We start from the raw sequence: 22387 nt of genomic DNA, 5'->3' as shown, positions 1-22387 counted from the left end.
ATATATATATTGAATATATATATATTCTATATATATTCAATATATATTCAATATATATATTGAATATATATTGAATATATATAGAATATATATATATTGAATATATATATAGAATATTATTATATTATTATATATTCTATATATATTGAATATATATAGAGAATATATATATATATTGAATATATATAGAGAATATATATATATTGAATATATATATAGAATATATATATTGAATATATATATAGAATATATATATATTGAATATATATATTGAATATATATATTGAATATATATATTGAATATATATATTGAATATACATATTCGATATATATAGAATATATATATTGAATATATATATAGTATATAGATATAGATATAGATATATATACTCAATATATATATGAGGTATTATGGAAGGTGTGTCAGCATTTGGCTACCCAACATTACACATTTCCTTAGTTCCTCTAAAAAGTATACTCTGCAGTCCTTACCCCATGCTTACTTACAATGACTCGCTGGTCGAAACTGGAAGGATGGGAAGAACTTTAGGTAGAAATGTGGAAAGGGAGGAATGAAGGTAAAGAAATAGCATGAGCTAAAATGTGAAGACAAGGACATTGCAGTGTGCATTTGTGTGGAGACCAGGAGACAGGTGGCAGGCAAAGGCTGGCAAACTTCTCAGATTGACAAGAATTTAAAGTTTAAGTAGAAAATTAGTGCAAAATAAAACACAAGGGTAGCTTCAGCAAGGCCTCAAATTCCTCATTTAAAATTTTGTTTCAGTCCCCAAATACTGAAATGGCATTTGCTATGGCACTTTGTACAAAGTACATTACAGAGACTGGAACTGAATCACATAATTTTAGGTTCTGGAAGGGTGTAATGAATGAATTAATATACCACCCAGAATATTAAAGATTCCAAATTTTCATGACTGCATCATCTCACACTTACAATATCTGAATTGTTCCAGAACATTCACCTCCTTTCTTTCTTACCCTCACAGCTCTGCCCTCACAGTTGTGCACTAAAACAGACTGAGACATCTGTATATTGAGGCAGGGAACATGAGAAGGTCCCTGTCACTATTCCCAGGGTACCAAGAAGGAGGGGCAACTTGTGGGCCCAGGACACATTTAGGGATACAATGGGGAATAGAGGTCCAGTCTCCTAACACCATCCTCTGTGCTCTATCCACCAAATCACACGGCTCTCCCAAATAGTTGACATTCTAACATGAAATGTTATTAGAAGGAATAAAAATAAAGTGCAATATTGGACAAATAGCCTACGAGTTTGCTTTATGCCAAAACTTCCAGTAGCCGAGCTCCTGTCATGATGTGATAAAGTCAGCTCTTACAGCTGTTGGTTTGGGTTTGGTTCCCTCCTGACTTACAGTTGATAGAAGTCTTATCTTAAGAGAGCAAACTCTTACAAGGACACATCCTGCATATGAAGTGCCTTAAATAGTTTCCAACTCAGAAAACTAAATTTTCTAAGTGCTATAGGTTTGTTTGTTTGTTTGTTTGGCACTGGATGACCATGAATGTTGGTTGATACATTTATTTGTGGAAGTTTTACATAGCTAATCTGTGGTAAAATAGTGACAAAAACTCACATCTGCTGACTTCCAACCCAGTGTCTTTTCTGCCAGGCCCTATTATTTTATACAGAATGAATGTATAAATAGGGATCTTGCCTGCCCCACCCCCCCCAAAAAAAAAATGTTTGGAGAAAGCTTTGGCTGTTAAGCAATAATATACTCAATTTTGCTCTTGAACAAAAGGATTGACAAACTCAATCTGGGTCAAGTTGTCATTCATTTTTCTTTTTTGGAAGGGTTTTAGTAAGCCAAAATAGCCAGTTACAATTCAGAAAAAATGAGCCTGCTAAAGAACAGAGTGGTTGTTGTGATAATATTTGAGCCTAGTGTTTTGAATAGCTCTCAATATTCTGTTTGAACTTTCTGATCCCTAGCTCTTAAGGAAGGGAACAGCCTGTTAACTGGTGCATTTAGCAGGTGAGGTGTCAAACGCAATGACCCAGCTTCCGTTCGTCTATAGAGTGACATGCTCTGGCAGTTCCCTTGAAGCGAGGTAGTCACACTTCTGCCTTTCCTTAACTTGACAGAATAATAGCTCCTCATTGAGTCTGACTTGAAGCTGCTGTGGACTAGAATGACAACAGCTTCCCTCAGGAACCTTGAACTTTATAGCCTGGTTCTGTACTACCCAGCTGCTGGCCATTCTCGTTGGTTCAAATCATTGTTGAGGCAGCAGGGTTAGAGAGATAAATCAGCCTATAATCTCGGCCACTGTACGTTCTTCAGCCCTGACAGAAAGAAAGCAAGGGATGTTCATCTACATTGTCCCAGTGAGAAAAGAGGTCAGAGTTCCAGTCCAGTCCAAGCTTTGCCACTCACTGGCTGAGGATCTGAGTAAGTCACTAAACTTATCTGAGCCTCAGTTTCTTGCTTCTAATATGAGAGTAATGGAACAGATATCCTGTAAAGAATGTCACTACTCCAGAATCATGGAAATTTATATGGCTGAGATAATAATATTCATATTTAACACATTATGTATTCATTACATGCTGGGTATCCTCTCTTGCCACCTTCAAAACCTGAGAGCATATTATTATACATTAACCATTATTTGTAGAGGAGAAAAACAAAGATCAGAAACATTGCCTAACTTGCCTAAGAGATTCAGTTGATAAATGGCAGAGCTGGGTTTTAAATTCAGATCTATTTGACTGCAGAGCTGTCTCCAAAGGTCTACTATGATCTACGCAGAATAAAAAGAATGAGAGCCCCAAGTAAGTTCCTTTGAGAGATTAAATTCTCAACAAATTATGTAACTACTCTCAAACAAGTCTTCACTTATGGCAAAGTAGGGCTAAGTGAAAAGATACAAAAATAATAACTCACCTTGTGTGTAACCTGAGGTGGGAGGGGGGTACCTCTAACACAGAAGGGCAGGGTGACATGTAGTGTCACAGCCATGTTATGGAAAGACAGATGTTTCTGGTTAGTAACAATTTGTTAGCTGAAACCTCCCTTTTTTTGAGCCAAGCATCTTTCAATCCACTTACTATGCCTATCCCAAATCCTCAGAACAAAAGAGGATCACGTACTTTAGGTGTGCCAGCTTTATTTAAAATATTGGCATTTTGGCAGCTGAACTTCCTGCATACATTAGGTTTGAACTTAAGGAGTTAGGCTGGATGAGAAAAATTCTAATTAAAAGTGAAGGGGCGCCTGGGTGGCTCAGTCAGTTAAGCATCCGACTCTTGATTTTGACTCAGGTCATGATCTCAACGATTGTGAGATGAAGCCCTGCATCGGGTGTGGGGCCTGCTTGGGAGCCACTTTCCTTCTGCCCCTCCCCCAATGGTGCACTTGCTTGGCAAAATGAAAAATAAAAAAAGAAAGAAAATCTTATCCCAAGGTTCTCACACCACTGATACTTTCTGCCACTGGTTGAACAATGACAAATAGCAACAATAGAAACTAGATCAACATTCTCAATCCTGACTGCATATTAGAACAATCTGTGGTGCACAGGCATGAGATTCCAGTGTGCTGCCAGTGGCGAGAGCCATCGTTCCAGACTAAATCCACATGTAGAAGCTTCATTTTCCAGGGCTTTGAGAGCTACTCTTAAATTTTCTGAGGTTCTTATGGCACCCTTATCTAGAGCTTGAACAAATTCAGAAGACAATTGGATAGTAGCCTGATTTGCTTGAGAAATACTAACATTCACAATTTTCCATATTACATGATGGTACTTCTTGTGGTTTTGTCTTAGAAAAGCCCCTCTTCCCCTGCAGTTGATTTAACTACATGCAGTTTGCAAGGGTAAGCTCCTGAGTGTGTGAAGCAGACGACAGGTGGAATGGCTGTACTGGGAAGGTGGGCAGTAAGCCTGGAGCCTCGCACCCTGTGCCCACTGCCAGCTAGAGGCAGCTCCAAGGAGCTCTGCGAGAACTTAGCTAGGAAATCTTCAGTCTCAAACTGACTTTTCAAGTTGCAGAATGAAATCCCTTGTGCAGGAGTTGGCAGACTTTCTGTAAAGGGACAAAGAATAAATATCTGAGGTTTTGTGGGCCACATGTTGGTCTCTGTTACAGCTCTTGTCATTACAGTGCAAAAGTAGCTATAGGCAACGTGTAAGCCAAAGCATAAATAAATAAGTATGGCTTTGTTCCAATAATTATTGATAGACACTAACATTTTATTGATTTTATAGATTTTATTAATTTTTTTTAACTTTCATTTATTATTGAGAGGCAGAGAGAGACAGAGCATGAGCAGGGGAAGGGCAGAGAAACGGGGAGACGCAGAATCCGAAGCAGGCTCCAGGCTCTGAGCTGTCAGCACAGAACTCGACATGGGGCTCGAACCTATGGACCATGAGATCATGACCTGACCTGAAGTCGTTCGCTTAACAGACTGAGCCACCCAGGCACCCCGATAGACACTAACATTTTAATTTTACATAATATTCACATGTCACAAAGTATTATTATTCTTTTGATTTTTTAAAGCATTTAAAAAAGTAAAAGGCATTGTTAACTTGCAAGCTATCCAAGACCAGTGGTGGTCTGGGTTTGGCTCCCAGGCTGTAGTTTGCTGGCTCCTGCATTATTGTATTTAGAATCTCTGGCTATGGAACTCAGTTGTCAGTATCTTATAGAGACAGTCCCTCAGATAATTCCAACATGTAGTCAAGATAGTGAATTCCTTCATTAATGGGCCTTGAAATCAGTTCACTGTGTCATTACTGGCATTAAAATAGTAAATTGTACAAAATAGAAGAGACTGCATCACACATAATAAGGACACTTATTATTTTGTGGAATTTTGTTTCATATATGTTTATATACTTGTGCACAATGACTTACAGTATACATTCACTACGTCCTAATCACATGTGAATGTGTCCTAACGTTGATATACCTTGCTGTACCCTACCTGAAGACCTGGCTTCCGGAAGGGCTGAGGGAATCGACATCCCATGACACAACTGAAATCCATTCAAGGCACCCATGAGCTGTTGCCGAGTTGGCTCCACCCTAGAACAATCTTATCCAGCTTTTATAGGGTCCCTAAAAGCAGTTACAGTTTCTAAGTGTACTGCATCATTAAACTGATTTAAGAGTTCTGAGAGAGAATTCTTAAGAACATAAAGTTAACCACTGGGATAATTACAAATAGGTTATATACATTCAAAACAGGAGGAGGATAAAAGCAAACTGACCATAGTGTGTATGTCAAAACATCAGAAATAAATCATTAAAAAAAGAAAAGTGTGGAATAAAGGCAACAAAAGATACTACATGTCACTTGTGAGCCCATAAATGTACATAAATTAAATTTCCATATTAAAATACAAAGACTTTTAGATTGAGTCAAAATAGGAAAAAAGGCCCCAACAAATGTATGCTAGATCACAAGGAGCACAAACAAAACTAAAGAATGCAAAATGTGTAAAAAAAAAAGTGCGAAGGTATGTTAGACAAATAAAAATAAAAACAGGAATCAAAAATTTAAGATTAGACAAAGTAGAATTAAAGGCAAAGACACTTACAAAGACATGGAGGATTAATTTATACTGTTAAAGGATCTATTACACAATGATTCTTAGGTAAATATGGGCCATTATATCCCCAAAACAGAGCAACAAGAAATATAAAGCAAAAGAAGAAACTGACAGAATTACAATGGTTGTGGAACAATTTTAACAGTGATAGATCAATGAAACAAAAACAAAACAAAACGAAATACTGACAGGACCTGAAAAATATCTGACTTGCAATCACAAGTGATTGATGTTGACTTTTCTGGAGTAATAAATCAATGAGAATAAACTTTACGGTGTGTCCCTACATTCCTATAGACTCATTTTGAAGTGACGTTGCTGAATTGCCTGACAAGATGGCTTTGAGATCTGTACGTGACAGAATAGCTCAGAGGACACCAAGAGGTATATTTGTGCAGTGTCTCTCCTAGCAAGATGCAATTTCACTGCCATGGTTCATCTTTCCAGTTGGCTTTAATAGATGGACTATACTCACTTTTCGTACTTTAGGATTATTTTCTTTCATTTGATTTTTAAGTGCAATCATGACTGAGAAATAAGTGGTAATCATCAAAGGTATGATCCTTAGATTAAAAGGTACCTAGCCCAGATTAAAAGGAGCAAAAGGCTAACATCATAGTCCCCCAATTAGTGTTCATTAAGTGCAGCAGCAGAAGACAGACCATCAGCTTTCATTATAGGCTCCACTTTAGTGAAAGCATAAGCAGAACACTGACAATGTTGCAAGTCAGAAGAGCCAAGCCAGAAACAAGCCCATATGACAAACGAGGTAGTTTAATGTATTGATTAAGTGCATAGATTCTAGAGCCAGCCTTTGTGGGTTCAAACTAATTTCCCTACTAGTTGAGGCCTTGGGCAGGTTGGGTAATTTCTCGGTACCCTTGTTTCATCTTTTGTAAAATGGGGATAATAATTGTTGCTTACCTTATAAGTTACTGACTTAGTAAAATGAGTTAAAATATGTGTAAATTTTTGCACAAATAGAAAAGCTGTTCTTAAAATTCCTATGGAATTTCTAGAACCACAAATAACCAAATTAATCTTGAAAAAGAACAAAGGTGGAGGACTTACACTTCAAAATTTCAAAACTTATTACAAAGCAACAGTAATCTAAACAGTGTGCTGCTAAACTTCTTACTCAACACACCTCTGGAGGCAAGGGAAACAAAAGTAAAAATGAACTACTGGGACCTCATCAAAATAAAAAGCTTCTGCACAACGAAGGAAACAATCAGCAACACTAAAGGCAACTGACAGAATGGGAGAAGATATTTGCAAATGACATATCAGATAAAGGGTTAGTATCCAAAATCTATAAAGAACTTATCAAACTCAACACCAAAAAAACAAAGAATCCAGTGAAGAAATGGGCAAAAGACATGAATAGACACTTCTCCAAAGAAGACATCCAGATGGCCAACTGACATATGAAAAAATGCTCAATGTCACTCATCATCAGGGAAATGCAAATCAAAACCACCATGAGATACCACCTCACACCCTTCAGAATGGCTAACATTAGCAACTCAGGCAACAACAGATGTTGGCGAGGATGCAGAGAAAGAGAATCTCTTTTGCATTGTTGGTGGGAATGCAAGCTGGTGAAGCCACTCTGGAAAACAGTATGGAGGTTCCTCAAAAAACTAAAAATAGAACTACCCTACGACCCAGCAATTGCACTACTAGGCATTTATCCACGGGATACAGGTGTGCTGTTTCAAAGGGACACATGCACCCCCATGTTTATAGCAGCACTATCAACAGTAGCCAAAGTATGGAAAGAGCCCAAATGTCCATCGATGGATGAATGGATAAAGAAGATGTGGTATATATATATACAATGGAGTATTACTCGGCAATCAAAAAGAATGAAATCTTGCCATTTGCAACCACATGGATGGAACTGGAGAGTATTATGCAAGTGAAATTAGTCACTCAGAGAAAGACAAAAATCATACGACTTCGCTCATATGATGACTTTAAGAGACAAAACAAATGAACATAAGGGAAGGGAAACAAAAATAAAAACAGGGAGGGGGACAAAACAGAAGAGACTCATAAATATGGAGAACAAACTGAGGGTTCCTGGAGGGGTTGTGGGAGGGGGGATGGGCTAAATGGGTAAGGGGCATCAAGGAATCTACTCCTGAAATTATTGCTGCACTGTATGCTAACTAATTTGGATGTAAATTTTAAAAAATAAAAAATAAAATTAAAAAATAAATAAATAAAAAATAAACTCTGAGGACCAAAAAAACACAAACAAACAAACAAAAAAAACAAAACAACAACAACAACAACAAAAATCCCACAACAAAACAAAACAAAACAAAACAAAACAAAAAAACAATGTGCTGCTGCTCAAAGAATCAAAGGAATAGAATTGGGAGTCTAGAAATAAACCCACATTTTTATCAATCAATTTTCAACAAGGGTTCCAAGACCATTAAATAGTGAAAGAACAGTCTCTTCAACAAATTGTGCGAGACAACTAGTATCCTAATGCAAAAGAATGAAGTTGGATTCTTATCTCACATCATCTAAAAATATCAGATCAAAAAAAGGACCAAAGACATAAATATGAGTTAAAATTATAAAACCCTTAGAAGGAAACATGGGAGTAAATCTTTATGTTCTTGGATTTGCAGTGGTTTTCTTTTGCAATATAGGACACCTAAGTCACATGCAACAAAATTTTAAAAAATAGATAAATTGGACTTCATCAAAATTATAAACTTTTTGTGTTATCAAAGGATGTTCTCAAGAGAGTAAAAACATGATCCACAGGATGGGAGAAAATATTTACAAATCATCTATCTGATAAGGGTCTTGTATACAGAGTATATAAAGAACTGTTATAATGTAACAAAACCACAAACAACCCAATTTAAAAATGGGCAAAGAACTTGAGTAGACATTTCTCCAAAGAAGATACACAAATGGCCAACAACCACATAAAAAGATGCTCAACACCATTAGTCACTAAGGAAATGGAAATCAAAACCACAATGAAATATGACTTCACACCTACTAGAAAATAACAAGTGTTGCTGAAGATGTGGAGATATTGGAATCTCATACACTCCTGGAGGGGCTGTAAAATAGTGAAGCTTCTGTGGAAAAAGTATGGCATTTTCTCAATAAGTTATACATAACATACCATATGACTCAGAATTTCTACCCCTAGATACACTCAAAAGAGAATTGAAAACAGGTGTTAAAAAAAAAACTTGTACAAGAATTTTTATAACAACACTATTTCCAAAAGCCAAAAATGTACACAAGACCAGTCTATCAACCGATGAATGAAAAAATAAGATGTGGTACATCCATGCAATAGAATATTATTCATTCATAAAATAGAATAAAATACTAACACTTGCTACATGCTAAGTGAATGAAGCCAGACATAAAGACCATGTATTTACGATTACATGTATATGAAATATTCAGAACAGGGAAACAGAAACAGAAAGCAAATTAGCTGTTGCCAAGGCTGGTGGGGGTGGGGGGTGGGGAATAAGAGTTTAATGCATTTGGTACTTCCTTTTAAGCTTATGAAAACGTTCTGAAACTAGATAACAACTACAGGAGTACAGCATTGTGAATGTATTAAATACCACCACTGCGTTGCACATTTAAAAATGGTTAAAATGGTGAATTTTATTACATGTATGTCTCCACACACAAAAAATTACATATATGTACCTGGCTTAGAGTAGTGCTTGGCAGTAGGTAAATGCTCTATGAATGCTGGCTATTAATCTTTGGAATGTAACTGTATACAGAGCCTAATCTATACTATACCCATCTAGAGATGGATGTACCAAAGTTGATTAGCTATACATAGAATTTTGTACACTAAAAATAAATATGGCACCTTCTTTTCTGGTGCTTACATATAATAATTTGTATACAAAGAAACTCTTAACAAAAATCCCCAAATAGAGAGGCACCTGGGTGGCTCAGTCGGTTAAGCATCTGACTTCGGCTCAGGTCATGATCTTGCAGTTTGTGACTTTGATCCCCACGTCAGGCTCTGTGCTGACAGCTCAGAGCCTGGAGCCTGCTTCAGGTTCTGTGTCTCCCTCTCTCTCTGGCACCCTCCCCTGCTCATACTCTGTCTCTGTCTCTCTAAAAAATAAAGATTAAAAAAAAATTTTTTTAAATCCTCTACTATAATTGGAAGAGATGATTCTCCTTCAAAATATCTCTCACTTAAAACTTGTACATAGTGATTAATGAATTATTTTTAAATAAAATGGGCAAAAATTCTTTCACTTTTTGATAGCAAATGCATGTGTACTCACAAAGGTATTTCAAAAAAAATTATATATGACAAATGTAGGTAAAATGATCCTAAGACAAATATTAAATTCAGCACGATATTAAAAGAATACTTTACAATAGCCAAGTGATTAATACTAGGATGTGAGGTATAGGGCAATGTGATAATATCCATTGATATAATTCATCATTCAACATATTGAAGAATAAAAATACTGTGAAATAAATAGAAACTAATAAGATGAACAGACATTCTTAAAGAAAACCAAACAAAAGTTTAAAAAGTATTTCTGTTATGTTAGGTATAACAGATACTTTCTTTCTTGTGACAACTGTCAGGAAATTTATTATTTTACCATTAAGCTATGGAAGTCAACTTTCAAAGTTTCAACAATGATGCATAAAAGCCATTTTATAGAATTTAAGATCTTTTCCTTTTCTTGATTAAAGCTCTTTGTTTAACGCTAGCAAGAAATTTCTTAACATAAGGATTATTTGCTGAAAGCCGCAGACATCATAATTAATGGTGAGACATTCATATTATAGACAGTCTCAAGACAAGGATGACTATCACGACCATTATACAGCATTAACTAACATAAATAACATTTAGAAGTTCTAACAAATGCAATATCATAAGAAAAGCAGCTATGAACATTTATTTCAAGTGAAGAAGAAACAAAATTTCACTTTTATAAGGAATATGATTCTTAATTTTGGAAATTGAAGAGAGTCAACTATTTTAACCAAATAAGGTTAGCCATGTCACTTATAAAATGAACGTATACAAAGTGATAAATTCATCTTAGGCCATTGATAAACAATTTGAAAATGTAATGAAATATATTTTAGTTAAAACAATAAAAGGACATGTAAAATATCTCTTCAAAAGGAAATACATAAAATTTATCTAAAGTTTTTTTCAGAATTTTTTTCCGAATTTTTTTCAAACTCTTCAGAGGACATGAGATAGGGCCCAGTGAAAAAACATGATATATTCCCAATTCAAAGATTTACTATTACAAAATGTTTTATTTGCTCTGAGCCAATTTATTCGTTTAATTCTATCATTCATTCCATTCTAGCCAAATAACCCTGGGAATATTTTTATGTTGCACAAGGGATAACTTTCCCAAATGATTCTGAAACTCATCTGGAGGAATAAACTAAAACTTCTAGCTTCCAGGCAAGGCAAACTAGCTTCTTGCAGATCAAGCCTCCTGTCCACAACAAGTAGAAAAGCTGAGCAAATTTAACACATCTAGAGAGGGCATCAGAGCCTACCAAGACAGCAGGCTCTGAAGGTGGAGAGGAAGTACAGAGAGGTGAGCTTGCCATTGGCTTTCCCCTGAAGACATTTGTCTATTTTCAAGTGAGACCTGAGAGGCCCTGAAACTTGTGAGAGATTTTAATGGTCTCACAGAACTAGGGATTCAGGGCCCACTGAGGAGGAGTGGGAGTCATGACAAACTCAACACGTGTAAAAAAATTTTAAGTTTATTTATTCAAGTACTCTCCATACCCAACATGGCACTCAAAACTCACGACCCTGAGATCAAGACCCATATGCTCTACCAACTGAGCCAGCCAGGTACCTCTTATTCTAAAAAAAACTTTTTAAAATAAACGCCATGAGATTTTTAAGTTGGGGCCTCCAAAGTGCTATTCCCTAGAAGTGCGTGTGGGTGGGGGGGTACAGAAAGTGAGCTTTCAAAAAGATGGATTGCTAGCTGCAACTCAGTTGCTCAGTTGCTGAGTGGATTAAGATGTTTCTTCTCAGTAACTGCCCACTGGAAGCCAAGATCTGACCTGGCACTGGTTTGCCTCACCTCATTCACCTCACCTCAGACCTGACTCTGATGGATCCCAGCTATGTTTAAAATTCTGACATGTTATTCATGATTGATTTTTTGAATTAATTTTGAGTTTTTAAAAAATACTTTATGGGGGCGCCTGGGTGGCGCAGTCGGTTAAGCGTCCGACTTCAGCCAGGTCACGATCTCGCGGTCCGTGAGTTCGAGCCCCGCGTCAGGCTCTGGGCTGATGGCTCGGAGCCTGGAGCCTGCTTCCGATTCTGTGTCTCCCTCTCTCTCTGCCCCTCCCCCGTTCATGCTCTGTCTCTCTCTGTCCCAAAAATAAATAAAAAATGTTGAAAAAAAAATTAAAAAAAAAAAAATACTTTATGAAAGTATTTATCTTGATGACTAAGGTTTTGGTGCCCCCTTAAATTTGGTCCTGAGGTGAGTACCTCACTTGTCCCATTCTAATCTTCAGTCCTGAGTCCTACACTTGAAATTAGTGAATTTCACTGCATGCAAATTATAACTTGGTAAAGCTGTTAAACACACACACACACACACACACACACACACACACACACAGAAATGGTTTGTTTTCATTAGCAATCAAGGAAATAAAAGTCAAAACATAAATACACCATATTTTTCACTTAACCTTAATTTCAGATACAGATTTCTGGGACACAATTTGGGAAGAAGGTACTGAGACAAGATGCTTTCAAAATTTACTGATGGGTATATACTTTGGCATAACTTTTGGGGAAGCAAATTTAGCAATATTCATCAAAATCTTTAAAAAGTACATATTCTGACACAGAAAGATGAATCTACAAGGATGTCCATCATAGTGTTGTTTAGGTATTAAGGAAGGCACTTGTGATGAGCACTGGGTGTTGTATGTAAGTGATGAATCACTAAATTCTACTCCTGAAACCAATATTACCCTATATGTTAACTAATTACAGTTTATTTTTTTTTTTAATTTTTTTTCAACATTTTTTATTTACTTTTGGGACAGAGAGAGACAGAGCATGAACGGGGGAGGGGCAGAGAGAGAGGGAGACACAGAATCGGAAACAGGCTCCAGGCTCCGAGCCATCAGCCCAGAGCCTGACGCGGGGCTCGAACTCACGGACCGCGAGATCGTGACCTGGCTGAAGTCGGACGCTTAACCGACTGCGCCACCCAGGCGCCCCCTAATTACAGTTTAAATAAAAACTTGAAACAAACAAACAAAAACAGACTGTAAAGTAGAAACAACCTAACTATTTGAAACATGGCATAGGTTAAACAAACCATAGTTAGGCATCAGATGTAATATTGTGGGGCCGTTAAAATGTTTTGTAAGTGTACCCATTAATATGGAATAGATGCTTTTTAAGTGAGGAAAAGTCAGGTTTCAGAATATTATATACAGTAATTAAAAAAAAATTTTTAACGTTTATTTATTTTTGAGAGACAGAAAGAGACAGAGAGCTAGCAGGGGAGGAACAGAGAGAGAGGGAGACACAGAATCTGAAGCAGGCTCCAGGCTCTGAGCGGTCAGCAAAGAGCCTGACGCGGGGCTCAAACCCATGAACCGTGAGATCATGACCTCAGCCGAAGTCAGTTGCTTAACTAACTGAGCCACCCAGGAGCCCCTACAGTAATTTTTGAAGTACATATTTATAAACATGCCTAGAAAAAAACATCTGGAATATTTGTACCAAAATATCAACAGTACTTATTTCTGGATAGCAGATCAGGAATGATGCTCTCCTCTCTTGAGGAAGGAAGTAGAATATGTTGGGTAAGGCTGAGGGTTCTATGGTCAAACCTCCTGGATTTGTATCCAGCTTTCCTGCTCACTGACTGCTCACTTGCTCCTCAGGCAAGTTTTTAAAACGTTCTGAACCTCTTTTTTTCATCTGCACGATGGGAATAATACCTATTCCACAGAGTTATTGTCAGAATAAAATAACTGAGGCTTAAAATAATAGAGGGCTTAAAATAATAGAGGGCTTAGCATAGTGCCTGATATACAGAAAGTGTTCAGTTTGAACTAATACTTTTCTCATTTTTCTTGAATGAATACATGAAAAGCTAAATATATGCCATGACCCTTGTTCCCTCTTTATATATGGTTTTTGTAAAGGTGACAGTTCATTGTCTCTATCACTGGATAATTGCTTAAGTTTAACACTTCTGTCAGTTATGTCGGTTTCTTGGAAAGAAACCCAGGCCTTTTGCTTGTATCTTCAAAGCAAATTGCTAAATTTGAGTCTGATTCCAAAATATCAGAGGAGATGAAGCTTTAGCTGAGATGATGTCAGGAATCTCCTCCAGCACCTTTGCTCTGGCAGTTGGTATGATGCCTGGGGACAGAGAGAAGAATGTATGGTATTTTATGATTTGGGGCCTACAATGGTTTTAGAGTCATTTGATTTTCTGAGACAGACATGGGCCTGGCTCCCATGATGTTACAGAAGTCTCTTAGTGAACAGTGTCCCAAGGTTCTATGCATCTGACACTTTTCTGATACTCTTAGCTGCTGGAGTATGGCTGTTGGCGGCTTGGAGTTGTGTATCACAATAGAGTTGTGTGTCATAACAGATATGTATGAGCTGTGTATTGTAACAGATGTGGACAAGTTGTGTATCATAACAGAAACAAGCCCTATTAAAAACTGAAAATGGGAAAATTAGTAATGATGGTGTATCTCCTCTGTTTACCGACAATTCTTGCTTTTTTCTCTATCAGATTCCTGAAATAAGAGTCAGCAGACATTCTAACCAAGTTTATTTGAGTAACCACAATGAAATGCATCTGCCAGTATCTTGGTTTTCCTGTTCATATTTGTCAGCATTGCTTAATGACAGAGGCCTCTTAGAAAGCAAAGATTATTTGTTCAGTTTACCTTTTACATTTTTTTTACCTTTTCCTAATTATGTTTTTTTTTACCTTTTCCTAATTAAATATGCAGAAATGATGATAATGGCTGGAAATCTATTACCCATCTGCTTTTGTTGGTAACTTACGTGGTGATTGAACAGTCGTGGCCCTTACTGGTGATTCGTGAGTCACTGAGACACTTTCAGTAGCTAGTTGAGAGGAACTATAGCCTATAAAGACAAGTTGAGGAAATTACTTAAAATGTGCTTCCCCGAAAGGTTCATAGATGTTTTCAATAATCTTCTAGAAACCAAAGTAAAAAGAAGTCCATCACAGGAATGCTAAATCTGGTTTACCAATTTAAAATTAGTGGGTGTCAGTCTTGAGGTACTGTCTCTTTTTTCCCTTCTTTGAGGGATCCTTCCCCAGGCATTCATAGTGAGGTGTCCATTTCTGTCTAAAAACCCAATTTTACCCCAAGATCATGAGATTTATAGGTTTGGGAACAAGGCTACAGGTCATCTCAGGCTGACCTTTGGGAACTCATAGAAGTTAAGCGATGGAAGGGATTTTAGATACTATCTATTCTGTGTTTTATTCAATAGGGACAAGGAAACTGATGCCCATGAGGATGAATTGATTTTCCACAGTGAAACTAGTCTGCTGCAAAATTCTGGTCATTTCTTATTTCTGCAACTATTATTTATTGAGTGCTTACTATGTGCCTAGCAATGTGTGGGATGCATAAATAAAGACACAGGTTTTACTAGTAAGAAATTCAAGTAGTCCCTGAAACCCAGCTCAGAACTCTTCCCTACAACATTTACATGGACAGAAAGGCTCTCTTTTTGGATCGCTGAGAAAATGGAGATGCCTGTTTCTTTACTTACTCCTTCTAAGCATGTGCTTTTCAAACTGATGTACCTGCTGACATATGGAATAAGATGTCCAGGGTATCATGGTCTACCTACATGGAGCTCTCATTTTGCCTAAACAAATAAAAACAAATATTCTCTCCTTCCTTCTCCTCCCTCCCTTCCCCTTTTTCTCCCTCCCTTTACTTGCTTCCTTGCTGATTCACCCGATATCCTACGACATGTCAAGAGCTGTGCGAGATTCTGGAGATACACTAACGAATAAAACCTGTGATAACACCTGTTCCTTGGGATCTTCCAATTAAATCAGTAAATTATGGCCTAGAATGCAAATTTTGCACAAATTTTAAAGTAAAACCAGGAACTGAGGGTTTACTTTAGAGGGTCCTGGTTTATGAATTTCCTGGTTGAAGTGTTACAATAGTGCATTCTCAAATTCCTTCTTAGTGTCCGAATCTGATTTTCAAATAAAAGCATTGAACACACTCTTGTCCAGTGTCAGAAATGTTGCCTTTGTCCTTCCCCCAGCTTTCGTGAGGTCAGCTTTTTCCAGTCATTCACCTCCCTTCATAAATGTCACTTACTCCAAGAAAAATTTCCTGCTACCCTTTTGTAAATCAGCCTTCTGCATTATGTTTATCGCCTTTCCCGGCTTAATTTTATTGGTGTTCTTTATCATGGTTCTTATGTTAGTGATTTACTTATTCAGTTTAGGGCTGGTGCTCCCTCTCACTGCCCTGACTGTGTGCTCCACAGGAGCTCACTGCTCCTACTGGCGTGGCCTCCGTGTCCAGCACCTGACACACAAGCGCCAAACGAACAAATGAGTAAATGAATTCAGGGATTGGGAATCAAATAATTTCAAGAGAACTTACTCTCCATTTGGAGAATGTCATCTGATAAATTTAGAATTAGGAATAGTGGCTTTACCCTCAAGATCTCCAGGGAAAGAAATATCATATTTTCTTTATTTTTTCCCCTAGCCAAAGACGTTTAAACCACTTTCCAGGTTCTCTACTTAAACTAATGAGTAAGGGGGTGCTCAAACACCTTTCCATTATTCCATTATTCCAGAGAATGTCTTTGGATGGTTTCAGAAAACGCAAAGATGATGGCAGCATTTGCAATGAAGGCTGCGGGGGGGCCTTTGGGGTCGCATGGCCTTGATGACCTCTCATGAACTGTCATTGAAGACCTTAGTACACTATCCACTTGAGCAGTTGTAGACATGAAGCATTTATTTCTTCTCCAGGAACCCTTTCCAAATATCCCCCACCCCCCGCCACAAAAAACTGGGTAATGTATCTAGTTCGATTGAGTAGGCCTTCTTTGCCCTCTGAACAGCACAGTACCTCTTTTCTTTTCTGTGTAATAGCTCTAGAAGTATTGGAATATATTTAAATAATATACTACATCCCTTCTGCTTGTTTTCTTTTCTTCAAGCTAAATGTTTTCATATTTTGCTACTTAAAAAGAGAGTAATTTTGTTAGTCTCCTGTTTTCCTGTAATTGTCCCATTTTCCCTGACTTCTCAGAAATCATCCTCACACACCCAGATTTGTTCCCTAGTCAGTAATTACTATCATATTATTTATTTACTAATATTTATTAATTTACTATTGAAATTTATTATTTCATTAGTAGGAGGCAGGTACCAACACTGTAGGCATTTTACAGATGAAGACAGGGAGGTGAAAAGAGGATAATTTGCCTTAATGTCCCCCAGCCTTTCAGATGTCAAACCAGGTTTGAGCTTAGTGCTGTCTCTTCCTCATCCCTATGCTTTAACCATTACACTTTTTTATTGGCTAATAGATCTTAGAAAATGCTGGCTCCCTTCTCTATCTCCTAGAGAGTGTCCAGTAGATCCTTAGTATGTGCTCCAATTTGAGTTAGAGCCATGTCTGAGGGCTCCATACATTTCAAGTAACTGCCTGTTCCTTATCTATGTATTTCCAACACATAGACAATGCATTTGAGAAGACATTAACCATCACATTCTCAGAAAAAGGCCCCAGATATTGCTGATTTAATACAACTTAGTAATACTTCACATTATTTCTTTATCTTAATGAATTGATTTTGATTTCTCCCCAAACCACCTAACACTTAAGCCAATAAGCTGCTTTTTCTTCTTCCTCCATCATACCTCAGTAAAAGACCAAAGAGTGGGAAACAGCTCCCCCACGGATGCAGACTTCATGCTTGTAGCTTGTACTTTTTTGGCGGGTGAAGGAGACTATAATTTTTCACAAAATGTTTTGAAAACTGAGGATCACATATCCACCATCACTTTCACTAATGACCGTTTAATTTAGAAGTTAACCTCATTAAGCACAAATAAGGCAATAAATTTATTCACACAGAGACATTTCTCATTATATTTGGTACAATTCTTTTCACTGTGGCGAGGCTTTGAACTGAAGCATGCTACTGGAAAATTGTGATCCAGCCACAATTACAGAACTCCTTAACCCAATTCCCTCCACCTTACCAGCTGAGTCCCAATAGAAATCCATCCACCAGACTGGGCTCTGAGATACTACTCATTTATTTATTCATTTAAGTAAGATAGAACTAAAATCAGGTAGTTTACATTTTAACCTAGAATCTGATATCTACTATAACAGCATCATGCTACAAAAAGAAATGTACTTACCTGAGAGTAGTAATACAGTTAGTATTATTGTTTTTTCATACATCCTGAGATCATGAGCTGGCTCTCAAAAGTCAGTACCAGAAAACCACCAAAGACATCTGGAGTGCAGTCTGTGGCCCCAGCTGGGACTCTGTTATCTTTCCGACACACCTTTCTGAGGCATCAGTTGATAGGCCTGGGAGGCATTTTAAATTATGCAAATTTGTGAAACATCTGTCAATAAAGATACATGGATAGCGGCTTCACCGATTAAAGTGTTAAGTAAAATCTTCACTTCAGGGAACTGGCTGTTACATGTTAAGTCTACTTCGCATAAATTAAGTGGGCATTGCAAGGCAGTGGTCTCCAGAAGCTGCCCGTTTGAACGAAGAGGAATTGGACCTTGATGGCCTGAGACTGGGGCCCTGAGCAAGGCTGGGGTAGCTATCATGGAGCTAGAGACCTTCTCGGTTTTCATGTAGGTGTTCTCCTGGGCCAGGACGACAATGACTTCTTACACGTGAAATAAATGTATTTGAGAGGTTGCCTTACCACTGAGTGCTCTGGGGTTTGAAAGAACTCTCCAACTCACAACAAGCCACACAGAGATATGAAAGTACATGAAACACAGGAAAATTTGAATTCAAAACAGCATTTCAATTCAACAGCTAGTGCCCACATGGCTGTGGTCAGTGAATCATCTCTCTCCAAAATATGCCTCACTAAGTAAGCGTGAGTGAATGCCAAGGCAATAAATGCAAACGCTCAAAACCAAAAATAGACAACCCAAAAATCTTGTTGTAAAGCAGGTTAAAATGTGGGTTATGGAAGGCTGAGGCATATTCATTTTAAAGGGAGGCATAAAAAAACAATCATATGAGTTAAATCTGAAACAGCTCAAAGAAGGTGATCTCCTTCCTGTGAGAGCCGTGAATATCTTTCCTGTTTGACCCAGAAAATCAATTTGCTATGTCAGCAATTTGTCAAATAAATTATATGTACATTTTTACCCAAAATGTGGTTAAGAAACTATTTAGGAAACTAGTGGTTTGCAGCCTCAGGATATGGCGCCACAGACAAAAAAAATAATCATTTACTGGGGAAAATATGGAGATAAATGTTAGCTAACATCCCAGAGAGGGGTTCTGAGGGGATAGAGAAGGCACTGAGATGCAGACCTGAGGGGGAACTAAGACTGAGGGACACAGAAGGGTCTCTGAGAGACAGCTCAAGAATGTGAAAGCCCCAGAATACTGAAGCCCCTCTGAAGCCTGTGCCAATTCATGCAAAAACAATTACAGCAAAATTCACAAATCATTAAATGTAACCAATATTCAGTAAATGAATAACTTGCTTAATTTAGTATTTGCTATGGCTGGATATCAGATTGGGTTGCAGAAATTGTTTTCAACAGATACTCAAATAAAGGAGATTTATTTTGGATATTATTATGATCAATAAAGATTATGTCACATGATTTCATATTTTTAAGGAGAGAACAATTATCATGAGCCTTAAAAATGCTATTGCCCTTTGAAAATAGGTAAACAAGGGGCTCAGTCGGTTGAGCGTCCAACTTCTGCTCAGGTCATGATATCACAGTTCATGGGTTTGAGCACTGCATCTGGCTCTGTGCTGACAGCTCAGAGCCTGGAGCCTGCTTCAGATTCTGTCTCTCTCTCTCTCTCTCTCTGCCTGTCCCACACTCATGCTCTATCTCTCAAAAATGAATAAACATTTAAAAAAAAGAAAATAGGTAAATAAATTAGTCACTATCCTCACAATGGATTACTATGCAGCTATTAAAATCATGTTTTCAAAAAATAAAATCAAATAATATTTTCAAAAACAGTTGATATGGAGACTCAGGATAAAAAAAGTAAGTGGAAAATGGCAAGATCCAAAACTGCATATACAAAAATAAAATCCTGTTTGATTCTTTTTTTTTTTCTTCTGTGCTTATTACCTCTGTTTGGAACACACTTACTGTCTTCTTACATGATCTACTTCTATTATGCTTAGGATCTCAATTTCAGAGTACTTCCTCCGGGAAGGTTTCCCTAACTTCCTGTCTGCATCAGGGGCCCCGGTTCTGTACCCATATTGCACTCTGCTCTTCTCTTATCATAGGACTTAACATATTGCACTGCAGTCATCTTTGTGTCCTCACTGGACTATGAATTCTAAGTGTGCATGCCCTTCCTGTGACTATCTTATTTACCACTGAGTGCTTGGGGCACAGTTGACAATAAAGATTTGTCAAATCAATCAATAAATAAATATTGCACTGCAGAGAAAAGAAATTTCTTTCAGGCAATCTTGAGGAACAGAGGTGGATCTATCATCTATCTATTATCTATCTATCCATCTATCTATCTGTCTATCATCTGTCTCCTAAATTATATCTTAGTTTCAGGCTACTCCCAGCATGGAAGTCTCTTTCTAAGGCAGAAGGAGAAAAGGAAAATCAGTCTAAAATCCAGCCTTCATACCTTCTTCCACCTGGACTGTTTGGCCGTTGAGAACACTTTTCTTCATGTGACCTCCTGCTTTCCTAGCGGATCACTTCATTAACCACTCTCAGAACTCCTATAGCACTTAGGCTAGTTCATTTGTTTTCCTGCATGGTCCTTTTCATTATATTTGTAAGTCTTATCTCCCTTGTTCTACCTTCAGCATCTGGCAGAATACCCTACAGAGGCTGAAGGGCAGTCAGTAAATTGTCATCAGTGCTGGACACCAGATGACATAGGTAGTCACCTACATGAACATGAAGCCACAGGAAAGAAATGGGTGCTTTGCTCTCCGTCACTTGGACTAGTTAGCTCTTAATAATGTGGGGAGTGGGAATTGACCTTGGGTCAAGTATGGGTTTGTAGCTTCCTTCAGGCAGATATGTTGACACTAGCTAGTTTGATTAAAGACAGGCAAAACCTGTAAGGGTCTCAGTGTAGAAACTGGAGGTCAGACCCAGCATTACCTACACGCAGGGTGCGCGGAAGACTGTACAGTGACCTCTAGTGGCATGTCTATGTAATGGAAGGAAAAATGTGAGATCTCGAGATGCAACGGAAAAAATATACATCAGATTAATACTTCTCCCTTGCACGCATTTCCACAATCTTCTTAACATTCTTACTGAAACACATATTCAGAATCACCATGAAACCCTACTTGTAAGATACATCATGCAAAAGGGTCAGACAAATTTACATATCTTTTGAGAATTTTGAGTCTATGCCTAAAGTAAAAAAACAAATACTTTTAAGACATTTAATCACACATAGAAACCGTATCTCAATTTCTTGCTACTGGATGTCTTTAGGCTATTTTTTTCTTGAGTGTCACTGGCCCAGACGAAGGATGAAGTATAATTTGGCAAAGTAGGAAAGTCAATCTGGATCTATCAACTTAGCTCGAACTTGTTTCATTCACCATGGGGGATTATCCCTTTTTGCCAATAACTTATGTCCCAACTATTTCAGGATCACACTGTCCTGATTCACAATGATTTCATGCTAGTCTGATCTGCCTGTGGAGAATTCTACTTTTTATGTTCTTCATGGAGAACTGAAGAGGAGGGGAGGGACAGGAAAATTGAGACAGAGTGGCTTCAACTGCGGGCCTCCTTAGGAGCCTGTTGGCTTGAGGAAACTTAAACCACTCTGCTTTGCCAGAGTGGTTTCACTTCTTTCCTCGACCTTCTTTTGTTATCTTACCATTGCAAAATTAAAACAAATACAAATTTAGACCAATCCGATGTTCAAAATCACCCAATTAGGGAGGCAGAACAGATACAGGTTTTCCCTGCCATCGGAAAGTAGAGCGTTCTCATGAAACTTTTCATAGGCGAAAATGGCATTAAGCAAAGAAGCAGTTACTATCTACATGGAAACATACCTGAGCGTTTCCAGAACCGCGCCCCTCCAAAAACCTCCCTTAGGCTTTTCTAATACCTTAGGACACATCTTGTTAACGGATGCACAAAATAAATCGAGATAAAGCACAGGTGCTCACGGGTGCAGTTCAAGGCTGGGGTGGCTGTGTGTGGGAGATGCTGAGAGGAGTTCCAGCGGAAGGAGCTGGGCTGGGCCGCTCTCCTTGCTCTCCCTGCTCAGGCTGCCTCCACTGCTGTCAGCTGTCCGACAAACACTGGATGCTATTTTCACTTTTTGTCTTTTTCCCTAAAAGCGAGAATCCTCTTCGGATTTCTTTCGTTACTGAAAACAGGCTCTTATGTAGGTAGGTCTTTCGTGAAAGCAAAGTGGCACAAGAAAATTTCAAAAAGCAAGGGATACCTGTATTATTC

The 22387-nt window shown here is 37.9% G+C and overlaps 1 protein-coding gene across 5 annotated transcripts in view; it reads right to left on the bottom strand.

Annotated features, from left to right (window-relative positions):
- The window catches only part of GYPA (glycophorin A (MNS blood group)), a 42145-nt gene extending 23760 nt beyond the window's left edge, over positions 1–18385 (bottom strand). The window contains exons 1-2 of one of the 5 annotated variants that reach the window (XM_058721274.1): positions 18100–18385; positions 14712–14795 (exon numbers count right to left, since the gene is read on the bottom strand). In XM_058721274.1, coding sequence (XP_058577257.1) covers positions 14712–14795; positions 18100–18142 — 127 coding nt within the window. In that variant the 5' untranslated portion in view covers positions 18143–18385. Of the gene's footprint in view, positions 1–14711; positions 14796–18099 lie in introns of those variants that run through there. The other 4 variants (XM_058721273.1, XM_058721276.1, XM_058721275.1 and 1 more) reach the window with 4 other exon arrangements.
- Positions 18386–22387: the final 4002 nt, after the last annotated feature.

The sequence above is a fragment of the Neofelis nebulosa genome, chromosome 3, assembly GCF_028018385.1.
Source record: "Neofelis nebulosa isolate mNeoNeb1 chromosome 3, mNeoNeb1.pri, whole genome shotgun sequence".
NCBI classification, from domain to species: domain Eukaryota; kingdom Metazoa; phylum Chordata; class Mammalia; order Carnivora; family Felidae; genus Neofelis; species Neofelis nebulosa.
The sequence above is the reverse complement of the archived record's forward strand: the minus strand, read 5'-3'. Positions and strand labels throughout refer to the sequence as shown.